General features: G+C 54.2%; 3 protein-coding genes across 4 annotated transcripts in view; 2 read left to right on the top strand and 1 right to left on the bottom strand.

Moving 5' to 3' along the window:
• LOC139604945 (zinc finger protein 436-like) overlaps nucleotides 1-13,074 on the bottom strand; it is a 135,889-nt gene that overhangs the window by 24,974 nt on the left and 97,841 nt on the right. The window lies entirely within an intron of this gene.
• LOC139604923 (zinc finger protein 436-like) lies at nucleotides 753-12,051 on the top strand. Of its 2 annotated transcripts, none has more exons than XM_071456258.1 (5): nucleotides 753-868; nucleotides 9,282-9,347; nucleotides 9,501-10,755; nucleotides 10,959-11,103; nucleotides 11,912-12,050. In XM_071456258.1, the coding sequence occupies exons 2-5, from the start codon at nucleotides 9,326-9,328 to the stop codon at nucleotides 11,921-11,923; spliced, it is 1,434 nt and encodes a 477-aa protein (XP_071312359.1). In that variant the 5' UTR covers nucleotides 753-868; nucleotides 9,282-9,325; the 3' UTR covers nucleotides 11,924-12,050. The 2 variants fall into 2 exon arrangements, with proteins under 2 accessions (XP_071312359.1, XP_071312358.1); XM_071456257.1 differs by lacking the exon at nucleotides 753-868 and adding an exon at nucleotides 7,897-8,001 and having other exon boundaries at nucleotides 11,912-12,051.
• The window catches only part of LOC139604951 (zinc finger protein 436-like), a 325,479-nt gene continuing 313,162 nt past the window's right edge, over nucleotides 758-13,074 (top strand). Inside the window, exon 1 of the mRNA XM_071456294.1 lies at nucleotides 758-868. The gene's annotated coding sequence lies outside the window, so the exon portion shown is untranslated. The remainder of the gene's footprint in view (nucleotides 869-13,074) is intronic.

Here is a 13,074-nt window from a genome sequence, read left to right as displayed (position 1 = left end):
CGGTATTTGCAAGGAATTTATGCATCATGTATGAAGTGTATGAATATGCAACCGGTTATTGTTTTTAAGGGTTAATCCTTTGTTAACGGGTGTCCTTTTCAGGGCTCCTACTGCCCAGAAAAAGGTACCCGGACGTCCCTAACTCTTTATCTCTATTGTCTCAGATTGTCCTAATTCAAATTGCCCAAATTATTATTACTCTAATTGTATTACTATTTTTATAACCATTTTATTACTATTAAACTTTTAAAATTTTGGAAACAAGTGATTGGCGTTTTTCACACCTATTTACCACACTTCTCATTATCCTGCTCCGAGTTTTTGGGGTTTTCTGTCATAAATCTCTCCCCTCCCCCACTCATCCACAGGGATTTGGGGCAGTTTTCCCTTTTGGGGGGAAATCAAAGCGATGCACTGATGCTCCTAATTAGGGGTAGGAGAAGAGAGGCTCCAGGGCTTCCCGCTGAGCCGGGGCCACCGAAGCCGCAGTGCCGGGAAAGCCGTGGCGGGAGGTGCGGAGAAGTTTGTTTGTGTTTTCAGCTCAATCCCCTCGGGCCCGGGCCCGTTCCAGGGCTGTTCCTCATCTCCGGCTCTGCCCTCACGCAGCCCGGGGGACCCTGAGAGCGCGGGGCGAGGCTGTGCCGTGTGCAGAGCCCGCCCCTGGCTGCGATTGGGTGACGGTGCCGTCAGTCGTGGTTCTGGCGCGCTGATTGGAGGAAGCGGGGCGGGGCAGGCCCCGGTGCGGCCTGAGGGCGGCCGTGGCTCGGCAGCGGCGCCATTGGCGGAGTGTGTGTGCGGGCCCGGGAGCGGCGGCAGCGGCCGGAGCGCGGTGAGGCGGCGGCGGAGCTGGGAGGCGGCCGCAGCGCAGGTGGGAGCCGCGCTGGGTTGTGCGGGGGCTCGGGGCTCGCTGCGGGCCTCGGGGGCGGCAGGGGGCTCGGGCGGGTTCGTTGTGCCGTGTCCGGCGCGTGTTGCCGCTGGCGTGAGGGCGCTGCGGGAGCGGCTGCCCGCGGTCTCCTTGCGGCCGCTGCCTCGGCAGGAGCCGCTGCCGGAGCAGCGCTGGCTTGGCCCGGTTGCTGTGGCTGGGACAGAGGCGGCTGCCCCGTGCCCGGGGCTGTGCGGGGAAATTGACGTGGCCGGAGGTTTCTGTGCCCAGAGGAGACAGAGGAGTCCTGTACAAGTGACTTTATTGCTGAGCAGAGGGAGAGGCCGTGGGGCATTTGCCGTGCGCTCTCTTCCATTGTTGTAGTTCGCAGCCTCCTTTTTATCCTCATTTTCCCGGCCGCTTCTCCCTCTCCCTTTGCCCACTGGCTGAGGTACTTGGAAGGTTCAGACTTCGCGATCCGCCAACTGCATGTCCTCGTTAATGTGCACCCCCACTTTTGTAGAACAGCTGATATTCACGGCTCTGTTAAGTCTTTGTTCTTCTGGAAGTTGAGGAATTTAGCGGGACTTTCTGTGAGCAGCAGTCCATGTTAATTAGTGACATTTACTGAAACTGATGGTTTCTCACTTCCTTATCTACGAGTCCCTGACCCAATCTCCAGGCAGATTCACTCAGTGAATTTTTTTTCTTTTTCTTTTCTCTTCCTTTTTTTTTTTTCTTTTTTTTTTTCTTTTTTCCTTTCTGAGTTTTCTTTGGTTTTGGGATTATTCTCAGTGCCCTCATTCCCTGTCCTTCTGTAGCCGTCTCTGGATCAGGAGGCCTGGCTGCCACCTGCATCCCCTCGCTCAGCTGCTGAATGAGCTGCACTCTCAAGGTGTGGAGCATGGTAAAAAGATGAGAGTTGCTGTAGCACAACAGAGGAGAAACAGCATTCGTTTAAACCGTGGACTGCCAGGGAGCCACAAAACCGTGTCCCATTCCCATCCTTTCACGTTTGGATTGGTGCATGAGCTGTTTGTTTGTCTCCTTTGTTATCTGGTTCACCACTTTTCCTTTGCCATCTATTTGCCAAGACCAGTTGGAGTTGTTAAAAACGCCAATTACTTGTTTTCAAAATTTTAAAAGTGTAATAGAAATAAAATGGTTATAAAAGTAGTAATACAATTAGAGTAATAATAATTTGGACAAACTGAATTAGGACAATATGAGACGATAGAGACAAAGAGTTACGGACGTCCGGGTACCTTTTTCCGGGCAGCACGAGCCCGAAAAAGGACACCCGTTAACACAGGAGTAACCCTTAAAAACCATAGCCTGTTGCATATTCATACACTTCATACATGATGCATAAATTCCATTCAAACACAGGATTCTGTCTGGTCATCGTCAACTTCTTCCTCCAAATCCTAACAGCGCCTTCGAGGCAGGAAGAAGTTGGTTTCTTCTGATAAGAGGGCCATAAATTCTTCTTCTCTGAAAGATTTAGGTGTCCTGTGGCTGCTATCTCGCTGCGAGTCCTTTCTTTTTAAAAAAGTATCCTACATAGCATCGTTTCTATTTTAATAATTTTTATAACTTAAAACTATAGCTAACACAGTACTTAAGAAAACTAATACAGCATTACTTTCTAACACAACACCTATAATATTCATTTTAATATTTGCGAAAAGCCAATCATAAAATACATGCATTTTTCACAGAGTCATTTGATTTTCCGCAAATTCCTCCTTTTTCTGCTAACAGATGATCTGACCCCATCCCATGGTGAAATGTTGTGTTCCTCATTTCAGTGGATTGCTCAGCAGGAAGGTCAGGAGCTGGAGCTGTCTGGTTGGTTATTCTGAGGGCAGCTTGTAATCTAATGATGCCATTGAAATGAGAAATGGGTTCTGTGGCTCCTGATATGAATTGGTTCGGGTTCCCAGGGGCTGGTCCATGGTGTTGTAGGATTTGTTCTGCTGGCCGTTCATCTTTTCCTCATTTTTGTCCGCTCTCTCCGGCCAGGGCTGCATCAATTGACTGCTTTTCTCTAATTAAGTCATCAAATATTTGGATTTCCAACTGGTTTCCCTGAATTTTTGGTAGCAAAAAATCCCCAGTGCTCTGTTATACCCTGTATATAACATAGACAGGGACAGCACATGTGGGAGTGGGCAGAGGGATGATTCCCCCCCATTTATTTATAGTGAAGTTTTCCCAACATTCTCCATTTGCTGTTTCCCTTTGCAGCTTCACCCGTTTCTGTTGCAGGGTCAGATATCCTCACCCTGGGCTCTGCCTTGAGCTGTGCAAATTCCATCATGCAAGCAGGCAGAGCTTGGGCTGAGGGGCAGAGGGAATCAGCCCAATTCCTGCCCCAGGCAAGAGACCCAGGTCCATTGTCCAGGCTTTGCCCAGCAGTGTTCATTTGCATTTCTAAAGCTCCTCTGCAGGCTGACTAAAACCAAAGCTTCTCTTCCAGGGCAGTAATCTGATGACTCCCCTGTTCCTTTCTCACCCACCCTCCCTTGCTTTTTTTTGATGCTTTTTTTTTTCCCATTTTTAAACCGTGTTCTGTTAACTGTTTATGAGTTAAAGCGTCGCATTTAAACCTCTTCTAGTTTTTCAAAATGCATCCTAAAGGTGAGCATGGAGAAACCCAGACCAAAATTGTGCCATCACTAAGAGACACGCACACACATACCCAAAAAGCCTCTACTTCTCCTAAGAATAAAAATTGATTCTGACACCCCTGACCCAAACCTTACTGACCAGAAGGATTATTAAGAAAAAAACATTCAAATGTTGTAATCTTGTCACCAAAAGGGTGGGAAGAGCCAAAACTCTCCAACATTTCCAGTTTTAGAGAGTCAAGACATTACTTGATTCTGGCCAGGATGTGCAACAGAAATCCTTTCACCCACACATAGCCCGGGTGTGCAGGGAGAATTGTTCAGTGACACGTGAGTTTTACTAGATTTTTCCTAAACTTTTTACCATCCAAACCCCATAGAAATCCCCTGGTTTATTGTTCATTGCTTCCAAGTTGTGTAAGTTTTTAGTATTTGGTTTCCTGTTGGACCCGGATTTCTTCCCCTCTGCTGTGAATTCGGTCCACACTCGTGGATTTCCTTCTCAGCCTTTTCCAGACCAGGTGTCTCCAGCTGTGCCGGGGGCAGTGTCTGGGGTAGCTGTTGGTTGCTGTTTGCTGCTGGGCGTTGATGTTTTGTTGCTGGTCGTTATCTCTGTGGGTGTCTTTTGGGCTATTCCCAGTCTGCTGAGATGTTGAACTCATCTCCATTGAGTGGTGTAACAGCCCTTAAATAAAACCTTTAAAATTCCTTTCCCCAAGGCAAAGACAAACCAAGCCTGAGCAGAGAAAGAAGATTTAAAAGAACCAAAATGGGTACATTTTGCAGCAATGCAGTCGCAGTCAGCCCAGAGTGTGGGTGTGAGTGAGCCCCAGAGTGGAATTGTGCCGCGGTGCTCCCCAGCAGCTGTGGCAGTGCAGGCCCAGCCAGCGCTGAAGCTGCAGCAGTGGCAGCGAGGCTTGGCCGCAGTGGCTGGAGGTGCCAGAGGAGGGTGGCCAGGATTTCCGAGGGTTTGAGCAGAGGATCTGTGGGCAGGCCCAGGGGCTTGGCCCGCTGTGGAGCCCTGGCTGCTGCTGCGTTGCCTTCAGGGCAGGCTCAGGGGCGGCTGCCATGGTCCTGCTGCAGGCGGGAAGTGCAAATCTCCGGGGCTTCAGAGCCCCTGAGGCCAGGCTGAGGGGTCCCCCCGTGTTCAGCTGTGCTGGCGGCTGTTTCTGGCCTCAGGGACACTTGGCATGGGCCCCTTGGCCACCAGTGGTGCTGCTTTGCACTCCTTAGGCAGGAGCCGATGTCCTGGCTGGGTGTTGGCAACAGCAAAGTGCCAGGGCAGGCTCTGTGCCAGCCCAGCTTCCTGTGGGAGAATCTACCTTGATCTCTGATCCAGTGCTTGCTGAAGCAGTCAGAATTGCTTTTGCCCCCCTGTTAGGTGCCATGGTGTCAGCAGAAGATATTGAAGCCTTCCTGCTCAGGGCATTTCAGTGCCAGGCTCTTAGAAGCACCCAGAGCTCCTTGGGTTGAGCTGAGCATGGGGCGGTGACCTGCGCTTTGTCTGATTCCCCTTCCTTCCCTCCCCTGGAACAGGCTGTTGCTTTTAGACACCACTTGTCCTGGTTGCTTCAGAGTACTTTGGAGAGGCTCCATATCTAATTTTCCCTCTTTCCCTGGGGCTGCCCACACTTCTGGGTTCAGTTCAGCATCGGCCTGGCCAGACATTTGACACAGAGGTCCAACAGAACTGGCCTCTGTATCACCTTTTATAATATTAATTTGTGTTCCAAGTTTAGCGATCAAATCCCTTCCCAGTAAATCATGATAACAAATTGGAGCAAATAAAATTCATTCATTTCAAATCCATCTCTGAAATCTGCTAACAGTGGTTGAATAAAACCATACATCTTTCCCACTTATCCCCTCACTTATCAAACATATTTTTAGCATTTTTCCCCCTTAGGTCTAAGATTCAGAGTGGATTGAGAGGCCCCTGTGTCCATCAGGAGAGGCCTCCTCTCAATGCAGACCGACCTGAATGTTCTCAAGGGCTCCAGTGTGGAGGGTCCCTGGTGTGATGGGAGCTGTGACAGCCCTGCCAATCCATGTCCATCAAGGGGTGGACTTGCTGGTCCTGAGGGTGCTGCTGTCTGTGCTTGCAGTGTCCTTGTGCCCTGCAGCTGGAGCCCTGATTCCTTGCCAGGGGCTGTTTGGGTGGGCTGTCCCCTGCCGAGGAGGGCAATGCCTCTGCCGGGTGCTTGTGGCCGAGCCCGTGCCCTGGGTGCTGGGGCCCCCTTGGGCCCTGGGGCTGATCCCTCAGGGGCTGTAGGAACTCTGCCCTGGCCTTTGCCTTCAGCTTGGCCTTTTGCTGCTCCCTTCTTGCACTCACCTGCTGGGCCTTTGTGCCCAAGTGCTGCAGGGCCTTCTTCTGCCCCTCCTGCAGCCCCCCTCAGTGCCTGTGGGTGTTTGTCCTGCTTTACAAGACAGGTGTCTGCTTGGGAAGGCAGAAAAAGCCTCTCTTGGAATGGAGAATGCAAAGCCCCTCCCTCTTAATTTTTAGACTAGTGGAATCAAGGGGCTCTCAGGCAAAGCTATGGGAATAGGAATACCAGTTCTTTACTAGTGTGTAAATAAAGCAAACAAAGAACAACAGCTCCGGCAGTGCCAACAAACAGAGCCCGGAGCCAGTCCCTGCCTTTCGGCTGCGGCGCTTTCCCCTTGGGTGCAGTTCCGGGCACGGCCGGCAGGGGCGCTGGTGGCTCCCGCGGGGCAGGGCAGCACATCCCTGCCATGGGAACCTCTCTTAACGGAAATAGAGCAATCCCTTCATCTAACTCTTTCACTTTTTTACCTTCTGTAGCCTTTCTCCCGTGTTTTGAGAAAGAATTTGGAGAGGGCTGCCTTTTAACTGAGCTCCTCGTGTTTCGATAAGGTGCTTCCTGTAGAGAGAGAGGGAGTTTCCCTGAACAGCCGAACCTGTTGTTACCAAGGGGACGTAACTCAGAGCAGGAGTCGTGTCAGGGGAGGATATCCCGCCGAGGCTCGGTGGGAGTGTGGGCAGGGTCTGCTGCCGGAATCGGCAGAGGGGGATCTTCCCGTGGAGACCGAGCCGGAGCGTGGGCAGCCCCCACATGGCTTATGGCGGCTGATCCGGCAGCTCCCGGCAGAGAAAAGGCAGGTGGGAGACCCCGGCAGCAGCAGCGGCGGTGCCCAGCGCAGCTGGCACGGGCAGGGCAGCCGGGGATGGGATGGCTGGGACCCGGCCTCGGTGCGGTCGGCGCGGTGACCTCGGCCCAGGCGGCAGGACAGAGCAACCCCCATCTTCCCCAGCATGGCCGGCAGAGCGGCCGCGGGCCGGTCAGTGGGAGCAGGGCACACAAATTCACCGCCAGCGCCGGGGCAGGTGGAGCTGCCCTGGGCAGTGAGCCCGCACCTGGGATGGAAACCGGGGCAGGCGGAGCTGAGGCGGGCAGCGAGCCGGGACCCGGGACAGGCGCCTCGGCCGCGAACGGAGGGGGCAAGAGCTGCAGAGGATCCCACTCTCTTTCTGATTCTTCCTCTTGTTCCCCTCCCTTTCATTTCCCCTTTTTCTTTTCCTGTTTTGTCTCGGGTGTTTCTGATACTTTAAAGATTTTTATTCTCCTAAAATCTCCTGTCTAACCTATGGCATGTTCTCTTTCTTCTAGATTAAACGGGTTTTTTTACAAATAAATCCAGAGCCTAACAAATCTAAACTTCTGCTTGGATACTTTGAAAAGGTCGACAAGCTACCTCACAACCTCCTAATGTTGTTTTTCTCATCACCTTTTTATTTATCCTTTGGCAATTTAAGCATCTTTCAGTAACTTGCTTTGCTCCTCCAAAAATCCCAGTGCAGCCATAGTTCCTTAAAAAATGATCACACAAAGCTTGAGTACCCCAGTGGGTTTTCTGATGCATGTCTTCTAATATTTTCCTAGTAAGCCCATTTTATTAAGTAATTGTCTTCCATCAAGAAGTTTCCATTTCCTTGATTTATCTTGTTCACTTCCTATCTTGTTTGATTCTTTTTTCTCGTCTTCCGTAAACTTTGGAATTTCCAGTTTTTCCTCGTTTGGAGTTAATATTAACATAACTCACTCAGCTCCATTTTCTGCTGCATCCTTAGCTTTGTGATGTGCCCCCAGTTTGCCCAGTTTGCCTCTCCTTTGGCCCGGGCCGGGTTCCGCTCGCCCGCAGCGGCTGGGAGCAGCCGAGAGCCCCGTGCTGCCCATCCCGACCTGTCCCGGCTCCATCGCCGCTCCTGCCGCGGGCTGCGAGGGCTGCGGGAACGGGGCACCGAGGGTGTGGCTGCTGCTGGGGGAGGAGGAGGAGGCAGGGAAGGGCAGGGATGGAAGAGGAGAAGGAGGGGGAGATAAGACAGAGCAGAAGGAGGAGGGAGGGGGAATGGAGGAGGAGGAGCAGGAGGAAGAGGAAGAGGAGGGACAAAGGCGGATGGAGGCTGAGCTGAGGGAGCCAGGCCGTCCATCCCTGCCTGAATTCGCAGCCCCCACCTGTGGGATCATCGCCCCCCCCATGGCTCCGGTGAGCGGGGAGGGGGAGCTCGGCCCGGATATCCCGGGGGGTCCCTGGGTTGGGTTTTTGGGGGGATGTTTGGAGAATGAAGAAGTCCAAGGCTGAGCGGAAAAGGCCCCTTGGGGGGACATCGGGGGGTGGCGGTGGCGGCTGCCAGCAGAGGCAGCCTGGAGGAGCAGAGCCCTGTGTGCCCCAGGAGCCCAAAGTGGGGAGCCCAGAGAGGGGGGAGCGCCGCCATTGGCGGGAGCCTCAAGAGCCTGGAGAGGGCCAGGGGGGACTCCTTGGAGCCACTGCAGCCCAGAGCAGAGAATGAGGGGAGAAGGGAGCCCGGGAGCCCAAAGAGCCCCGGCATCCCGAAATGGGGAGAGTGAAGCAGGGGGAGCTTTTGGCATTGCTGGGACTGCCAGCAGCCTGGGCAGGGTGGGCACCGAGGAGAAGGGGGACCCCCAATCCAAGCGTGACCCCAGCAGCTGGGACAGGGGGGAACCCCCGAACTCGAGAGGGGAGGGACCAGGGACAGGGAACTCCTGGGAGGCTTTTTCAGGGCTGAGTCTTGGTGTTTGGGAGGTTTTTTGGGAGCCCAGAAGGCCGGTGACTTGTAGAGATGGAGTCGGGCAGAGGGACCTTCAAACTCAATGTGTGTTGGGGAAGATGAAACAGGAAAGCCTTATAAATATGATTGTCTGGCAAAAGATTTTGAGAATATAGAAAGTATAAGGAAGATTGAAATGAAAGCAAGCTTTGAGATACCTCAGTTAGTGAACAACTGGAAAACAATGGTGTGGCCCAACTGAAGGTAATCCCCTTTTGATGAAACAACTCCCTCTGCTTGCAGACAGATCCAAGGGTCAGAGCAGACCCTACTAGCTCAGCAGAAGGGGTCCAAAGAGGAGTTTTTAGGGTTCAAAATGTAACACAGTATGGTGATGTAGTGATTCTTACAGGCCGTATATAAATGCTATAGGATTTGTATCTTGTACTAGATTGGCTAGTGAGAAATAGAATATTCAACACAGAAGAAGATTTACTGTAGTGTAACGGGAACCTTACTCTCTTACGCTCTTCCCCTCTTACTCTCTTACCCTCTCATCCTCTCTACCCCTCTCTTCTCTCGGGCCTGCTCCGAGCTGTGCCTGGCAGCTCCAAGCAGGGCCCTGCACCCAGGCCCTTTGCAATAAACCGCAAGTTCCAGGGCCTGGCTGCAGAGATCTCTCGTCTCCGTCCGTCCCGACCGTCCTACCCCCCGACGCTCCTACAAACGCACTCATCCCTTGTTTTCCCCAAACCAGGATTTCCCATTGTCAACCCCAGGGAGGCTGCGAGGAAGAGGAAGATGCCCCAGGACACTGAGGCAGGTGAGGAGGAAGTCAGTGCCCCTTTCCCCTCTGTGCTGCTCCATCTCCCAGCCCAGCAGGGCCCCCGGCTGCATCACAGCCCTGGGGGGATCTCCTTGCCCTTGCCTGTGGCACGGAGGCAAATCCCATGCTGTCCTTGTCCTTCTCCCCCAGAGCAGGAGCTGAGCACGGAGAGCAGGGAGGACAAATCCCCGCAGCAGAACCTGGTGGCAGAGGCCGTTTTGAGCGGCTCCACGGTGCAGGAAGCCAACGGGGAGGAAAAGCCCCGGAGCTGCCGCACGAGGAGGGGCTGCAAACGCAGATGGCGGGGATGTGAGGGGGAAAGAGGCAGCCTGGGCTGGGAAGGCAGCCGGAGATGGAGCCAGAGCTCGGAGCTGGTGCTCCATGAGCAGCTCCATGATGGGGAGAAGCCCCACAGGTGCGTGGAGTGTGGGAAGAGCTTCAGGTGGAACTGCGACCTGATCAGGCACCAGAGGATCCACACTGGGGAGAGGCCCTACGAGTGTGGGGAGTGTGGGAAGAGCTTCAGCCACAGCTCCAGCCTGATCAGCCACCAGAGGATCCACACTGGGGAGAAGCCCTATGAGTGTGGGGAGTGTGGGAAGAGCTTCAGCAACAGCTCCACCCTGATCAGGCACCAGAGGACCCACACTGGGGAGAAGCCCTATGAGTGTGGGGAGTGTGGGAAGAGCTTCAGCAACAGCTCCACCCTGATCATGCACCAGAGGACCCACACTGGGGAGAAGCCCTACGAGTGTGGGGACTGTGGGAAGAGCTTCACCATGAGCTCCCACCTGATCACGCACCAGAGGACCCACACTGGGGAAATGCCCTTTGAGTGTGCGGACTGTGGGAAGAGCTTTAGGTGCAGCTCCAGCCTGATCATGCACCAGAGGATCCACACTGGAGAAAGGCCGTACAAGTGTTCCGAGTGTGGGATGTGCTTCAGCCACAGCTCCAGCCTGATCAAGCACCAGAGGACCCACACTGGGGAGAGGCCCTATGAGTGTTCCAAGTGTGGGAAGAGGTTTCTGACCAGCTCCCATCTCCTCCAGCACTATCAGAGTCACACAGAGGAGAGGCCCTTCCAATGCCCTGAGTGTGGGAAGGGATTCAAGTACAAGTCCACCCTCATCAAGCACCGGCGCATCCACACTGGGGAACGGCCCTATGAGTGTGATAAATGCAGAAAGAGGTTTCAGATGAGGTCCCGTCTCCTCCGGCACTATTGGATTCACAGAGAGGAGAGGCCCTTCCAGTGCCCTGACTGCGGGAAGGGATTCAAGCGCAACTCCACCCTCATCACCCACCGGCGCATCCACACAGGGGAGAGGCCCTACCAGTGTCCCCAGTGTGGGAAGAGCTTCTCCAGCAGCTCTAACTTGACCCAACACCAACGGAGGCACCGGTAAGGGAAGCCCTGCGAGGGCCCCGAGTGCGGGCAGAGCTTCGTGCGCTGCTCCAGCTCCATCCCCCACTGGAGGAGGCACTTTCGGCACAGCCCTGGTCACTCATATTCCCTGTGATCTATGTTGGGAACACACCTGGTTGCTTCTCCTTTTGGTTTGACCTTAATGTTTCTCTCTTTTGCATCTCTTTGCACTGCAAAAGCCAAGAGGGATGGATCTGTCACCTCAAAACCACTCAAATCCCAGTGAAAACAGCTCAATCTTACCCCAAAAGTGCGCACACCCACCTGAAAAAACTCAATCCCACACCAAACTCACTCAATTCTACAGTCGCCAGGCTGAGACGGGTGAGGGGGGAGATTGGGAAAAGTGGGATCCCATTTTGGAGCGGTGGGATGGGGATTGTGTGGGGCTGGGTGTGTGGAATGTATTCGATAGCAAACAGAACTCTCAGACTTACTGATTTCTCTCCCGTTCATGTTCAGTCCGTTGCAGCCTCCCAGAGCGTCCCCTCACAGTTGCCACCCTTGGCCTGAGCCCGCCCCTTTCCCCTCACGGTTCCCGCCCTTTCCCTGCCCCCTTTCCTTCAGGGTTCCAGCCGGTTAGGGGAGAGGAGCAGGGGGAGGGGAGATGGAAGAGGAGGGATGAAGGCAGAGAGAGAGCAGCAATGGAAGGAGGAGAAGGAGGTGGGGTTAGTGTGGAGGAGGAGGAGAAGGGATGGAAGGGGAGGGATGGAAGAGGAGAAGAAGGTGGGGATAACAGAGAGGAATGGGAGGGGGGATGGAAGAGGAGGTGCAGGAGGAAGAGGAAGAGGAAGAGGAGGGACAAAGGCGAATCGAGGCTGAGCTGAAGGAGTCGCGCTCGAGCCCTGCCTGAATTCGCAGCCCCCACCTGTGGGATCATCGCCCCCCCCCATCGCACCAGTCAGCGGGGAGGGGGAGCTCGGCCTGGATATCCCGGGGGGTCCCTGGGTTGGGGTTTTTGGGGGGATGTTTGGAGAATGAAGAAGTCCAAGGCTGAGCGGAAAAGGCCCCATGGGGGGACATCGGGGGGGGTGGCGGTGCCGTCCTGCCGGGGACGCCCTGAGGGGATCTCCTTGCCCTTGCCTGTGGCACAGAGGCAAATCCCATGCTGTCCTTGTCCTTCCTCCCCCAGAGCAGGAGCTGAGCATGGAGAGCAGGGAGGACAAATCCCCGCAGCAGAACCTGGTGGCAGAGGCCGTTTTGAGCGGCTCCATGGCGCAGGAAGCCAACGGGGAGGAAAATCCCTGGAGATGCGGCACAAGGAGGGGCTGCAAATGCAGATGGCGGGGATGTGAGGGGGAAAGAGCCAGCCTGGGCCGGGAAGGCGGCCGGAGATGGAGCCAGAGCTCGGAGCTGGTGCTCCATGAGCAGCTCCATGATGGGGAGAAGCCCCACAGGTGCGTGGAGTGTGGGAAGAGCTTCAGGTGGAACTGCGACCTGATTGTGCACCAGAGGATCCACACTGGGGAGAGGCCCTACGAGTGTGATAAATGCAGGAAGAGGTCTCAGACCAGCTCCTGTCTCCTCCGGCACTATTGGATTCACAGAGAGGAGAGGCCCTTCCAGTGCCCTGACTGTGGGAAGGGATTCAAGCGCAACTCCACCCTCATCACCCACCGGCGCATCCACACAGGGGAGAGGCCCTACCAGTGTCCCCAGTGTGGGAAGAGCTTCTCCAGGAGCTCTCACTTGACCCAACACCAACGGAGGCACCAGTAAGGGAAGCCCTGCGAGTGCCCCGAGTGCGGGCAGAGCTTCGTGCGCTGCTCCAGCTCCATCCCCCACTGGAGGAGGCACTTTGGGCACAGCCCTGGTCACTCACATTCCCTGTGATCATGTTGGGAACACCCCTGCCTGCTTCTCCTTTTGGTTTGGCCTTAATTTTCCTCTGCTTCACCTTCATCCTTTAAAAACACCCCAAGCTGTGTTAAGTGAAGGAAATTGATTGAATATATCTGAAGTTCCATAATTTCTCAGTTGTTTTAGAGGGAATTTAGGATTTGGGGACAGGTTCTTTGTGGAGTGCTGCTGTTGCTAAGAGGCAGGAATTTGATCTCACCCTTCTTGTGTTGCTGAGAACTCCTCCCCTGACCCAAACCCCAACTCCACCCTTGGGATACCCTATAAAAACTCCATGGCCCTGCCTTTGCCCTGTCTTTGGGGGGTAAGAAATGGATTCCCAAAGGATCAGCCCTTTTCCCACTGGATTCCCAGAGGATCAGCTGTTTCCCCACTGGATTCCCAAAGGATCAGCCTTTTTCCCACTGGATTCCCAAAATTTCAGCTTTTTCCACT

Source organism: Agelaius tricolor, unplaced genomic scaffold (genome assembly GCF_023055355.1).
Source record: "Agelaius tricolor isolate 1412-34295 unplaced genomic scaffold, bAgeTri1.0.p SCAF_57, whole genome shotgun sequence".
NCBI classification, from domain to species: Eukaryota; Metazoa; Chordata; class Aves; order Passeriformes; family Icteridae; genus Agelaius; species Agelaius tricolor.
The sequence above is the reverse complement of the archived record's forward strand: the minus strand, read 5'-3'. Positions and strand labels throughout refer to the sequence as shown.

Excerpts from the sequence above, each read along its gene's own strand:
- LOC139604923 (XM_071456257.1), top strand. The coding sequence starts at position 9,326 with ATGCCCCAGGACACTGAGGCAG. Across the intron at positions 9,348-9,500 it reads GCCCCAGGACACTGAGGCAG|AGCAGGAGCTGAGCACGGAG; the intron begins GTGAGGAGGAAG and ends CTTCTCCCCCAG. Across the intron at positions 10,756-10,958 it reads CAACACCAACGGAGGCACCG|CCAAGAGGGATGGATCTGTC; the intron begins GTAAGGGAAGCC and ends GCACTGCAAAAG.